The 12688-nt window shown below is 40.5% G+C and overlaps 1 protein-coding gene across 5 annotated transcripts in view; it reads right to left on the minus strand.

The window, feature by feature from the left end:
- Positions 1-12688, minus strand: part of daam2 (dishevelled associated activator of morphogenesis 2) — a 118597-nt gene that overhangs the window by 40566 nt on the left and 65343 nt on the right. For all 5 annotated transcript variants that reach the window (XM_088087279.1, XM_088087276.1, XM_042500163.2 and 2 more), the window contains exons 4-5: positions 11130-11204; positions 5779-5873 (exon numbers count right to left, since the gene is read on the minus strand). In XM_088087279.1, the coding sequence (XP_087943405.1) occupies positions 5779-5873; positions 11130-11204 (170 nt within the window). The remainder of the gene's footprint in view (positions 1-5778; positions 5874-11129; positions 11205-12688) is intronic.

Below are 12688 nucleotides of genomic sequence, written 5' to 3' on the forward strand. Positions count from 1 at the left end.
TTTTTGATTTTTAGGGTGAAGTGTCTCTTTCATTTTAGTACATGGGCAGAATACGACTTCCTTTCCTCATACAACCTTTTTTCCTCTCTCCATCTGTCTGTTGATGTTCCAACACAAACATCCCTCACTAGCAGTCTCTTTAAACCTGCTTGTATATACCCAACTCATTTTCTCCCCCCCTAAATGTTAAGCACCAAGCAGTCAGAAATCTGCGCTCTGAGAGAAGCAAAAACATCGCTCCATCCAAAACTCTTTAAAAGGTGTGATACTCCCTCGCTAATGCATTTGGTAATATGTGAAAACAGATATAAAGTTCACCCTCTGTTAAGCGGAACCTTTGAGAGATCCGGCGGCAAAATGTTTTGAGGGATAATATTTGCATGTGGTGGTAGCAAATCGTCCAAAAGGCTATTGACACAGGAGCGGGAGGGAACGGCTGCAGTCGACTCAAGTCAATATTCTTGCTGGAAGAGATTTGCAGAAACAATGTCCTGAGAGCTGTCCTGGGAAACATTGGGATGTTCTACTGACATGAGCCTGGGACTGCAGTGCATTCTGGGCCAGCACGGCCTCAGTGACCTCCAGGAAAGCTTCATTTCCTGTCCTCCTGCAGTTATTTCATCACGGAAATGACAGTGATTGAGGAGTGCCGCGTCTTAAGACATAAGAATGCACACAGGGTATGCTGCTCAGCACGGACATAAACATCAGTGCAGATGACCTCAATAAGTCAACAGTGCTTTCTGTATGTAAGTACACTTAAAACGTGTAGTGAAAATACCACAAGAGAGTGTAAATATTTAAATATCTGGGAGCTAAATTGAAATGTAAACCAGACTGCAGGCTTCATTTGACTACACAGCTGCAGCAGTTTTGTGTTTGCGTACTGGCGCTCACATGCCCCACTTGAGTTGAGATTCATCCTTATGTGAGTAAACACACAACACCGGTGTGATGGTTCAAGCTCCATTTGACAGCTGGTAAACAGAGCAATAACTGCTGGCAGGGAAAATGAGATAAGCAGTAAATTCACACGAGAGAGAAGTTGTGCCAATTTCGAAATGTCTCTGTTTTATTGCCGTTTATAATCAATCAAATTTATAGTTGAAATGAGACATCTGGGCCATTAAATTGGTTTAACAATTATAACTATTAACCCTTTGACCTGGGCAAATTGTTTTTCTTTTTGTTTTTGTTTTCAAAAAATTGGAAAGAAGGCAAAGGCCATCTCAGGAAGAAATGACCACGAAAAATACTTACACAATAAGCAAGAACAGTAACGAAAACAAAACAGTCTTATATAATTAGAATAATTCTGTAAAAATAATTTTAAATACATAATTATAAAAAATTTTGACTACAGTCCTGTGGACACTAGCTTTTTAAAAAATTTCTATAGATACTAATTTCTTGCAGTCTGTTGGAAAATTCGTGCCAAGTTGCGCATCACCTTTTTCTTTCTGTTTTTTTTAAAGAAATCAAACCATTTTGCTCAAGTTTGAAAGGTCAAAATTCTTTTTAAAGGCATCAGAATATAGCACAAGAAAGTGATGTCTATCCAGGTTTCAAAGGATTAAAACAATCTGTGATACACAACAAATTTAGAACAGCAGGAATAACTTGACTTACTTTGCTCAGTGGCAAAACTGCAAAATGACAATTAGGGGTCAGTCCCTGCAGCTCTGCATTGGTCAGGTGTCTGCAGGGGCGTTTCCAAGATTTTAGCATATCCAGGGCTTAGCTCGGACCTCTTTTGGGGGTCCGGGGGAAAGTTGTGTTGAGGTTGGTTGAATGTAATGTGGGATTGTGTTGTGTGATCAAAATGCACATTTTGGAGTGTCCTTTTATTGTGACCATCTAAGGGCACACATGTGTAGTAATGATGCTGCTTAATCAGCATGTTGATGTGCCACAGATCTCAGGTGGATGGATTATATTGAAAAAGGTGAAGTTTTTAATAAATTAGCTACCAAAACTGAGCTAAAATTACATATTGTGCGCATGAAAAACATAGTAAGTAAAAAAAGGGAGCAAAAACAAAAGTGTTGCGTTAAATTCTTTTTCAATATACAATGACTACGCCAAAGGCAAACAGTAATCGTTGTGATCACATTCAGAGAGTTTTGATGAACAATAGAAACACTGACAGCCAATCGAAATCCATCCAACTTCACAGGGCAACGCATCTGGTGTGCTTGGTGCCACTTTTTACAGTTTGTTTTCATTTATTAGTGTGGATGCTCACATTGTTATAGTTACCGTTATTGGCGTGGATGAACCTTTAATTTTGCATTTCATATTCATCAACACACAGCACAACATATGACCCAAACATTTCACCTTGTCATTTCAGTGGCGTGTAATCAGCCTATGAGTCAAAGTGACAACAGTGGGTGGCCTGCTGACAATGTGCTGCCTTTGTGAGCTCTGCCTGGCACCCTGCAAGCCCACAATGTGTTTGTGTCCTGTGGCCCCACAGAGCTGGCTGAGGGCACAAGGGCACCTCTTCACAACCAGACCCAGCTGCCTCTAAGACACGCCAGCGGGAAGGAGGGAGGGAGGCCGTTTCAGGCAGACATCCAAAGGCAGGCATGAATCAAAGCTGACTATGGACAGACACCACCATGTCTCACAAAATGCTGCCACCAAGGCATTATATATAAACCCAGGGACACATATAGGGGGTGTTTAAGTGAACTTGATGGCTGCAGTAAACTACACAGTTCCCCCAGACATCTAAGCTGTCAGGCAGAAGTTGTCTTTCTTTCACCTTAGCCACCCATTTATCACAAAGACCAGACTTGGCGGGACATTAACACACTGCCGAGTCTTTCCCTGAACACCCATATTGTGTGGGATACACCTGCTACCCACATCACTGCAATAGTACTTTAAAACATCTATGTGCTAATGAGCAATAACTCACTGTGTGAACAGCATGGGTGCAGGTGCATTACTGAACAGCGCTGATTGAGTCATTATAGCCATTTTACATGAGGTTACACTTGAATATGATACAAAGAGTTAATGAGTAAGAGAGAAACACAGAGTGCCTGCAAACTACCAAAATAGTGCTTACAAAAAGACATTTGAATATTAGTATCTGAAACTGTGTTAGTGTAGCTATACACCATTTTAACAAGCGGTCAAAATTCAAACTTTTTTTTTGATCATGTGCCATCTTTACAGTTTGAAATGTCCAAACTACATAATGCAACAAGTTGGTACTGATTAAGGAAATATGAGGTCAAGTTTTAAGAAAAGTCACTATTTCTAGCCCAGTTATTTGATTGTGCATAATTATCTGGAAATATTAGATACCACCTCACCTTAACTAAAGAAAAGAAGTCCCACATGACAATTATTATGTGATTTTGGTTTGGTTTCTGTCAGTCAGTGAGATTAAGGCAAATAAAAGCAAAAACAACCCCAGTAAATATAAAGATTTCAAAAAAGTTTCCTTGGGAACATTATCATTATAACCTTTGGTAACAAATGTATTACTGTAGGAGCAATCTTGTCTAAATCAGATGTTAGTATTTAAGTGAGAATGCATACATTTTGTTTTTTCTAACGATCCAGTTCCATACATGTTATACACAGATAAAATATATTTTCTAGATATTTTTCTTTTTCAAATGTAGCTTTTGAGCATGTTGTTGAAAATGTAAATAAATCTATGGCTGATAAGAGTGGGCTTTTTCAATGTCAATGAGATGGACCTGCATAAATGATGCTTACACTCAGCCATCTGTAGCCTTGATAAAAGCATACAGTGCTGCAACATCAGTGAGAAGCAGAAAGAGGCTCTTACTTTGGCAGAACCACTTCCTGCCATGCTTCTGGACTCCAGCAGCTGCTTACCAGCCTTGTTCCTAGTTATTATAGTGGTTTGGATGCTGTACGTGCGCAGATACAAACACAACCATGCATACGGTACACACACTTGGCCTACAAACACACACAACCCAGACATGACCCAGACACTCAGGCTGCCCTGGGTTTTCTGTCACTCTGCACATTAGGTCTGTCACTTCATAGCTCCCCTTGAGAAAACTCAACACCCCCATTTTTGGCCAGACCACTGCATCACACGACTGGCACAGGCTGATGGACGGCTTTCAAGGAGCTGCTGACGGGGAAAGGGAGGCGGTTTGTATTAGTGGGCTTTCCAGTGTCCTTGAATGTTTCTTTGCGGTGGCGAGTGAGGTCTAACAGCTGCTGATGACCATGTCAGGGGAAAATATGAGGGTACATTTTAAATATAATGAACTAGGTATATTTCAATTTGAAGTTATTAAAAAGTCTCTTTTCTCAGTGTAATTATGCCTTGACAAGAGGCTGACTTCATGGAAAGTAAATCTTCTCTGTAGTATTTTACATTATTAATTGGATTTAATATGTGTGATAGTGTTTCACCTAGAATTGTACAGGTCTCATGGATCACCAGGCCAAAGGCAAAAGGCAAATACCATTATCAGTGTTTCTCCTTTATGTATTCTGAGCGCAGTGCACCTTGAATTGCACTGCACCATCACCGTGAGTCCACCAACAAGGCAAGTGTCTGTGGTCAGTTCAGATGTCTGTTATAACAGCAGGGCAGTCGAGTGTTTGTTATCTAAACTCCTAAAGTCAGCTGAACACGTGAATTTAAGAAAACGTTGTCAGTAGGCTACCAGTTACACATGCTGACAGACTCAACTTTGGTGTGTTTTTGGCTGAGCTAGATGAGAGTATGTTCGGTCAGAGCAGATTTTTTGTGCTTTTATGCCCTAATTGTTTTCCTTGTTAATGAAAACTCAACTCCTGGCATTTGCTTTTGGTGTTCTTCTCTAGTCAAGTCAAGTCACTACTGTCTTGGAGGACAAATATAAAAGAAGTATCATTGAATCAGATTTCATGTTTTCTTTTTTAGCACTGTGCAGTCGATCTAATTCAGGCTGATTAGTACGATGGTTCAAAAAGTAAGCTATATTTCCTTGGAAAAAAGGGAAAATGCAGGGTGTATTTCTGCACTGCATCGATGCAGATTACGGCGTAGGCTGCTCGTCTACGCAGAGCCTGCACCACAGACAAGGCAGGCCTCATGTTTATTTCTATGAGCTGAAAACCATTTCCAGAGAGACAACTGTTATGTTTTTGAACCTTACGTATAATTGAGCCCAATTTTATAACAGTCCCTGTGTTAAATAAGGCTGTTTGTCCTGGCTGGGTATGAGAAAACTCTGCTAGCTGCTTGACTAGTTTAGTTTTATTTAAAAAAAAATGCCATCAGCTTGTGCCAATAATGCAATAATGTTGGCATGTTGTATTCGTGGAGAGTGTTTTGTCTATGAATCACAAATGACAGTTTGTGTGCTTGTGTTTAAAAATGTTGATATTAAGACAGGTTTAATATGTTATGGGTGCATTTTAAATACTCTTGAAAGCACTTCACAGAAACGCCACACCACTGCACAAGTATAAATGCTTACAACGGTGTGGGCTATTCTATGGTTTATGCTCTGCGTAGAGCTGCCGCACAACTATAAATTCACCTCAACCCTTCAGTATTTAAAGAAACTTAAAAGTTTTAAATTTGGGAATGAAATCTGAAGCAGTGATAGAACAAAAGCTTGGTTTTATTAGCACCACCTACTCCAGGCCAAAGCAATCAATCTAGAGGAAACACTGTAAGTTGGAATGTATACATTGAAGAGGAACCGAGTTATGCAGACTTCTGTACTGCCTGCAGCAAGGAAATGGTCGCGGTTTAGTTGGACGGAGAGACTCACTCACCTCATTGGCTGTGTCCGAAGTGCCGTCTTCAGATCTTCCACCACCTTGTTCCTCATTTCCATTTCCTCCTCATCAAAGGCAAACAGGGTCTGCATCTGCAGACATGGTGACAAATGAGATGAGGAATCAATTTAGTGGTGACATGACTGACTGATGTTGCTGAATTTTGGCTCTGTGGCAGGTGTCACTGGGCCAGCTATTTGCTGAAAAGAGGTCTGTATTTTTCACTTTTAATTAACAGCCGTCCGTTGCATCCACTGGGTCAACTCAAGAATGTTAATCTTAATTTGGCAGCCACGAAACCACAGCAGTACACATTTCCACCTTTTTACAAATGTTTCAATTAGTCCGAGCAGCACAGACAATCACAGTCTCATTAGTAGCCCTTCCCCCCCTTCAAATACTATTTTCCATGGTTGATGCTATACAACATGCCAAAATAAGTCATGCAGGCAATTAGCTCCAATCAAGCTTATGACAAATCATAAAAAAACACTTAGACTTGTGGTGGTGTTAATGCATTTCTGCATCACTTAAAGGCTCCCCCTCAGCAACATCAAAGAGCTGCTGTGCTCCCATTAGTCAGGGCCACAGGGCTTCTGTTGAGCCTCTGCAGGCTTTTTCCAAGGCAGCTCGCTGCCAAGTGCTAAGGTTCAAACTGTGTTTCAGCAGTGGAGTAAGCTAGTCACAGTGACTGCCTATTATTTTGCCTGAAAAAATATTTGCTTAAATGTGACCCTGTTTTCCCGTCATTATACCTTTACTGTACAAAAAAGGGCAAACAGGTTAGAGTTGGGTGCAAGTATTCCATAGCAAGACTTTTTGGACATAGCTAACTGGAGCTGGACCCAATGTTTGACTACCCAACAACAGCTCTGGTCTGTCCAATGTGTGAGTGTTTAATCTAGAAACAGTGCAGTCAAAACATCCATCGTGTCGATTTAGCCTCAAGTCCAGATGGTTCATGGTCCCTGCGCCAAGACGTTAAGGCTCTGGCTCCTGTTTCTCTAAACGAATATGTTCATAGTCAATGGGAAGTTGGACACAACAAGTGTTGGGGAGACTGGATGATTTGGTCGTGATGCGAGCCAGTTTACCGTGTCAATGAGTCTCGCCAAATGACTCCTTCTTACATCTGCTCTGTGTAAGCTCATTCGAACCCGTGGCCAGCATGCACATACGGATACTATTAGAGCCAATTGGTAAACCAGCAGAAGGTACTTCCCTAAATCCTTGTTATGGGAAGTGCCCCCCAGAGCCAGAGCTGTGCCTTCGAGCTAGTCGTCAATGTGTCGTTAAGTGAGTGAGTGATGAGTGCAGTCATCAAAACCTTAATCAGGACCATGTGGGTCACTGATGCGCCAAGTAAGAAGTATTTGTTAAGTATGAATGAAAGCAAACAGCGTTATTTTAGCTTAAATGGTCACGCAAAGCCGGAGGCACAAAACCTAATTAAGTTGACAATATGTGAGCTGAAACGAGGCTATTATCTTATTGTTCCTATGCGAGTAAAAACTAACAACTGAAACTGAATGGAATGATGTGAACGGAAATAAGTGGAATTAACAGCCTTGTTTTAACAGAGTTCAACTGAGTGCCAGTTAGTTTGTTAGCAATCATGTCTCTTAAACGTCACAGCTAAGCAATGTAGCTTGTAAACTGAAAATAACTTCCCAAAACAGAAGCTTTGATACTTTGCTTAAGTATTACTTCTGTACAGCCACAGCCTCTGTTTGTGACTCACAGTTCTCTCCTAAGTGAAACATGTCATAATACGGGGTTAGCATTATCAAACAACTGGGATTAGGTTTAGGAAACAAAACTACTTGGTTGGGTTAAGAAAAACATGTTTTGGGTGAGAACAAGTATGCGGATCAATGTATATACCTCATTTGAGTGACAAAATTACATGACAGAAACTTGACTTTTGATTTCACATGGGACACAAACAGCAGTCTCCTAGGTAAAAATCTGTGTTTGTTTGACCCAACTCTGCCCTCCCACCCCACATGAACTTTCTTGCACTTTATACTATGGTAGTTGCACTGAGAATCAAATATTGCCATGGATGGATTTATATTGAAGTTATATTTGAAAGTTCACTGTATCCCATAGAGACGCAAAAGGCCACCTTAAGCATCAATATCACATGTCGAGGGACATAATAAAGTGTCAGTATTTGATGACCTGGGAATGAGAGTGATGTACGGATGACGGTTTTGTTGTAGACTAACCCAAAAGTTAACATTGCTCTAGTTCTCTCAACCAAAATCCAAGGAGATTTTCTATTGGCTTTTTGATTATTATATAAAACAAGCTCTGTGGTGAACAAAAGTTTCTGATACTTACATGTTTTGCTCAGCTTGATAATCTTTACAAATAAATCAATTTTTGGAATCTGTGAAGCCTGACTGCAATCACTAGAAGTCAAAAACTGATGCTATGAATGAACTACATTACGATCACATGAATTCAATGTCTGTTAAGCATCATGATGTTTAATGTCCCTAACAACCTCTTTGGTCTCATTTAGCAAACTGTTAGCAACTGTAAAAGCTTCAAGGCCTCTTTTATGTCTCAGAGCAAAATGTGAAAGTCTCTTCAGCTTGCATTAACCACAGACCTGACTTCAGGCATCTAACCAAAAAAACCCATTCAAGAACTGACTGCCTTTGAGATGAGGAATATGGCAGTTCAAAAATGCTCACTAATTTCCAGGTTTTAGGGCTCATTTCTGCAGTACTCTATAAAGCACGGTTAAAAGCAGAGGGGAGATATGGGTATAATATAAATAATAAAGCATTTTTATGCCAATTTGAGCATGCCGCTGTTTTGTGGTTAAAAAGCTGCAAAAATGTGAAAGCTGAGTTTTGTGTGTTTTTTAACATTATGGGCATAAAAGTGGCCCTTCCCCAAGCCTCTATGTCAGACCTCCTGTTCTGTTTATCCGCAGACAGCCCATCCAGGCAGAGGCTCTGAAGCTCAACACGTTAACTTGGACACAGCGAGGCTGTACAATCTCCCGACAGAGTCACCAGGACATTTGAGTTATCACTCTGCAGCCAAACACAACCTCCGGGCCCTGACATGGTTTTATGAATGAACATCAAGATGCCGGTTGTACAGTAATCTCTCAGGGCGGCAACACAAAAAATGAGCTCATCCAATAACTCAGCTACTGTGGAAGGGCTGCCCCTGGTGAGCTCGCCTGGGAGCCAAGACATGAAGTCATGGACGAGCGGAGCCCCTCCAAATGTTAAAACGCACTCTTGTCTAGATGCTGTCTGGGACTTTGTGCAAAGAAAAATGGAAGATGGATAGTAGGAGTGAAAAAAAATGATTCAGGAAGGAGCGGAAATTGGTCAAGTTATGGCGAATAAGGGAGACTCTCGAACAAGAGACTGCTTGTGCAAAGAGGAGAACAGAGACTGTAAAAAAAAATCTTTCACAAAAAGTTATTTAAAGTGTTATAGAGACATAAACTTCTTCACAGGAGCAAAACCAATTCTGACATTGATGTAGTATAATTTGCTAACAATTTGGATGCATTTGTTTCCTTTTTTTATTGAAAACAGTTTTCCCAAGCATTTATTTGCACTGACACTTTCTAGAAGATGTCTGGAAAACCTGAATGCATATATCTCATCACGCTGGCACAATGTTACCCTCGTTTTATGAAAATGTCAAGACTTTAAGTACTGCAGACTGCAAACACTCTCACAGTGACTTACAGACTCAGGTTGTTTTGCAGCAGATATAGTAAAAAAGAAACAGAAAGGCTGAAACATAACTCTGACAGCGTGTCTGACACCTAATAGCACAGAGGCACCGCTACAGCCCTGGTGGATTTTAAATTCTTGGCAACTCACAAATCAGCACTTTCTCTTGACTACAGTTAAAATACAGTGTGTGTGTGTGTGTGTGTGTGTGTGTGTGTGTGTGTGTGTGTGTGTGTGTGTGTGTGTGTGCTGTCTGAGCCTCTAAAAGAATGACAGTAAAATTGTTTCTCCAGACTTCGACACTAAGCTCAGGTACCTTTCAGAAGTAGCTCATTCTTGTCCCCCGAGTGGAGCCAGTAAACAAAAACAGCTGTAAAAATAGCAACCTTCAACATGGGTTGTTGCTATAGGCATGTTTGCCAGAAAAACAAACAACACGGCCATAAACAGATATTAAATGCCATTACTTTTTGGCTCTATGTTTATGGTCATCTGTGTAAGTTATGGTTGAGGAGTTTATCTGATCCATGGCCTGGAAACACTTGTAAATGTATTTAGTGTTTGTCTGTTTGTCTAGAAGGAGGAAAAAAAAGTGGAATGTTGAAAAGTCCATTACAGCCTGTCTGCACCAGTAACTTGCTTATGCCTATACATTGTCATTTCGATAATGAAGGTGTTTGATGAAATCAGTGACTTGATTGAAGTGCCAAAGATTTCAAACTTACTTCTAAACAATTTGTGTGCAAAAGAAGGAAGTGGTTAGTTTGTCCATTGAACCAACCAATGTTTCGGCCCCACATGGACAGGGAGATGTGCTTTTGGTTGTCTTCCAGCGTTTTGATGATCTGATAAACCAGATGTGGCCCGATGCTTTTCACAGTGGGACACAAAAAACTCCAGTAGATGTGTCAGAGAGGCTCGCTGTGACAGCCGAATTGCATTGCATGCTGAAATGTGACGGTGTCCACGACGTAACAAAAATCTCAAAGTGTAGGACACCAAACACCAGTAAAATTGCTTAAAAAGTAATTTGTTGTGAGGCCAGCCTTAAAGAGCCCCTTTAAAATGTTATGTTTTATGATCTTCAAGAATTTTGGAGCCAAATTGTCATCCAGATAAGGAGTCGGTCAAAGTTTGTCGGCCTAAACGGGTCAGTGGCCAAATATACAGTCAAATACTACACTCACAGAACAGTGGTGATGTTTAAAACATTACTGAGATCATGGTGGAGGACAGTTTTGTGATGCTATCCTGCTGTTTTTATTGGCAGTCACACTGGCTAGAAAATAATGAATATTGTCATACTGGCGTTGCGCCGTGTCTTTGACAGTCGTTCCCGCTGACTGAACTGCTGAGCATCTAAATGGCCTGTTTGTCATCACAGTGTGTGTGAATGCTGGGGTCACGGTGAAGGAATGTGGTCATGCGAATGTAACAAGCAGTCAGCAGGGACACGATAAAAGGCGAGCCAAGAGAGAAGTCTGAGAAAGAGTGACTGAGTGAACAGTGGTCAGATGATCAAAGTAAGTGAATGATATTGTGATGGTGACATTAAAGTTTGGAAGCATTATATAGTCATTTGGGTGAGTTCGCCAGAGGGGAACAGACATGCAGACAGTGTGTTTGACTTACAGCAGCCATGGAGTTGATGCGGTCGATGTAGTAGTCAGGCCAGCTGGTGGCCAGCTTGTTGGGGTCCTCTTGCTCCTGTGAATGGACAAAAAGACACACTGAGTCACTTTAAAATCACTTGTGATGTAAACATTAAGCATATGTATGTGCTCCTGCTCCTCTAGTGGCTTTGGTCTTGGATGACAATGTCAGCCCGAACATCCAGCACTTTGGTTTAAGTTGAAGTTTCTGAAAAACTGCTAACTAGATTTTCAAAAGGCTTGGTATGGATACTCTAACTCAGAAGTGGCTTCATAATCAGAATCAATGATTTACTTCGGTTCATTTACTCTAGACTACTTCTAGAGTTAGATATCTAAAACTATGCAGAATTCCATAAAATTTGCCATTTCCACATCTGCCAAAACATTTATGCTCCTCAGAAGATGAATCCTAATGTTTACAGAGACCTTCTGACCTTTCCATTCAAGGCATCATCAGCCTAAAATTTCCCCCAGTGTCTCGGAAATATTAAAATCTATTGGGGCAGAGGGCTGCAAGATTTACAGACAACACTAAGTGCATGCTCTAAATTTAAACACTGATACATTTACATGGATTCAGGCAGCCAGTATACGGCAGACAGATACCCTCTGGATGGCGCAGTAAAAACAAAATGTTCAACACCATCAAAGAACAGCAAAATTAAAGAAAAATGATGATAAACTGGTTTGGTGATGTCATATTGTTTACAGGAATGGAAAAAATGTGTGACATTTATTGCATTTTTTCATGACTGTTATTTTATGTATTTTTCTGGTAATGCATGTGGCTATACAATGCAGCTTTGTTTTAATATCCCATTGCAAACTTAAGATTAATGTTAAATTCCCTCCAAAATGTAAGGTCATTTCCAACATGAGCAGTAAAAGTGTGTTTATTTTGTGTGAAAAGGAGACAACAAATCAGATTGCTGAAATGTTTTTTTTTCCTTTTGTAAAGGAGTTATGAAACATCCAGTTTTAAATTTCATCACTGCCCTGCCCTCCTCCACTAAAATGATAGTCGATAATCGTCTTCTTCTGCCTAGATCTATGTAACTGTAGCATAACCATTTTTCATTTTGAAAACTTACTTACTTTTTCAACTCATACCAGGCACCTTGCCAATCTTCATAATTTCAGCCCCTGTACTGGTAGGATGCCTAAAGTACTAAAGTAATCAGTATGTTGTCCATGTTGTCCAAAAAACCTAATGGTGGGCGAAGTTGGGCTACAGTGGTTCTCAATCTTTCCTTGTCAAGGACCCCTTGGTTGTTAGATATGATTAATGAAACCCATGATCAGACTTGTCACTCTTATCATTCTTACTCACATTGGACTCACTTCTATAGTGAATTAAGTAGTAAAAAAAAAAACCTTGAATGAATTGAAGTCCCTCAAGGACCCCCAGTTGAGAACCATTGTGCTAGTGGGGCTTTGATTGTCTTTTTTCGGCACTACATTCCCTCTGAACATCATTTTCATACTATTTCACTCCCCTAGTTTCATCCTCCCTCTTTCTACCTTAGCTCTAACATC

The sequence above is a fragment of the Plectropomus leopardus genome, chromosome 14 (assembly GCF_026936395.1).
Source record: "Plectropomus leopardus strain MGB_pleo_1.0 chromosome 14, ASM2693639v1, whole genome shotgun sequence".
In the NCBI taxonomy this organism is placed as follows: Eukaryota; Metazoa; Chordata; class Actinopteri; order Perciformes; family Serranidae; genus Plectropomus; species Plectropomus leopardus.